The sequence below is a fragment of the Merops nubicus genome, unplaced genomic scaffold (assembly GCF_000691845.1).
Source record: "Merops nubicus isolate BGI_N331 unplaced genomic scaffold, ASM69184v1 scaffold28335, whole genome shotgun sequence".
In the NCBI taxonomy this organism is placed as follows: Eukaryota; Metazoa; Chordata; class Aves; order Coraciiformes; family Meropidae; genus Merops; species Merops nubicus.
Window position 1 is genome coordinate 7031 of NW_008610728.1, and position 1341 is coordinate 8371.

Sequence of the window (1341 nt, forward strand, 5' to 3'; positions counted from 1 at the left end):
GGCAGGAACTACAGCTGCTGAGAGGACGGAAATATGTCACAGGAATAAAATCCGTTGTGAGCCCAAAGAGTGATGGTTTCAGCAGCCTGTTGTAGGATCACAGCAGTTCAAGTGCTATTGGTGATGCAGAGGCAGTTAAGGGGACACCAGTATTACAAGATGGTCATCAGACCAGACCAAGCTAGAAAACTAACACAACTCATTACATGCATGATTCTCCAATCAGTGGCTTAGAAAAACAAGTACTCTCTATGAAGACAGGCAGTTCCTGTGCTACAACAGTCAAATTCTCCAGCAGAAATAAGCTATTGTGGATGCATATGCTTTACTTACATATGTGCTGCCAATTTCTGTTTCAGGTTGCTTGACTGTAAAGAATTAAAACTCAGTTATATTTCAGTATTTCATACTTTGCACATATAAAGTCCTTTTACAAATCAGCCAAGAATACGTAGCACACCTAAGTCTGCCAAACCAACTAAATCCTAAAAAAACCTTGCTTTTATGCATTTCTGTACTTCATATTTTTTTGCATCACACAGGTACCAATTCCAGCATCTTTATTTAAAGCTATCCATCTCACTATACCACTACTTACTGAGAGCAGAATGAATCACCTGAACCATGAGATTTTTAGCTGAAATGCAGTCGGTGTGTGGGTCTTGTAGATTCTCATACTAGAGACTAAACTCATCTGCTCTGAATAGAGCAGAGCTAAGGCTGTGTTATCTAAACTGAGGGAGTTGTTTTCAGGCAGAAGTGTCTTCAGAAAACATAGAACACCATCAGTTAAGATGTTTGCTTATGTGTTTGTTCAGGTTGGGTGACCCAAAGGGGTTTCAGAGCTTGCTTGCTCTTATTACTGCATAAATTAGTTCATTTCAAACCAACTTAAGGGAAAAAATAAAACACAAAACCAAAAAAAAAACCAACCCCAAAAAACCAGCACCCAAGGGTGATCTTGCCTTCTTAGTTATCAGTAACAGACACACTGAAAAAGAAGAGGCACATCTAAGCAAAGGTCTTGATGCTACACAGAAGGATCTTAAAACTGGCAAGACATCTTCCAAGGTCAAGAAGCCTGAACTTTTACTTACTCCTTCAGTCTTGGATCCCTGCTCCTGTAAAGTCTTCTGCAGATCTTCAATCTGCTGCTGTAACTCCCCAATACGCTCTTCATTTAGCCTTTTAGGAAGAAAAGAGAGTCATTACCCAGTTAGGCAGATCACAACAGACAGATTTTTGTTTCATGTCTAGATGCTAATTTTTCAGAGGGTCTACCCAGCAGGACCTAAGCCATAAAGAAAATGATTTCAAATCTTTCCTGTTTGACTTGAACTC

The 1341-nt window shown here is 39.7% G+C and overlaps 1 protein-coding gene across 1 annotated transcript in view; it reads right to left on the minus strand.

The window, feature by feature from the left end:
• HOOK1 (hook microtubule-tethering protein 1) overlaps nucleotides 1-1341 on the minus strand; it is an 18809-nt gene that overhangs the window by 3340 nt on the left and 14128 nt on the right. Inside the window, exons 15-16 of the mRNA XM_008941006.1 lie at nucleotides 1098-1185; nucleotides 334-368 (exon numbers count right to left, since the gene is read on the minus strand). Coding sequence (XP_008939254.1) covers nucleotides 334-368; nucleotides 1098-1185 — 123 coding nt within the window. The remainder of the gene's footprint in view (nucleotides 1-333; nucleotides 369-1097; nucleotides 1186-1341) is intronic.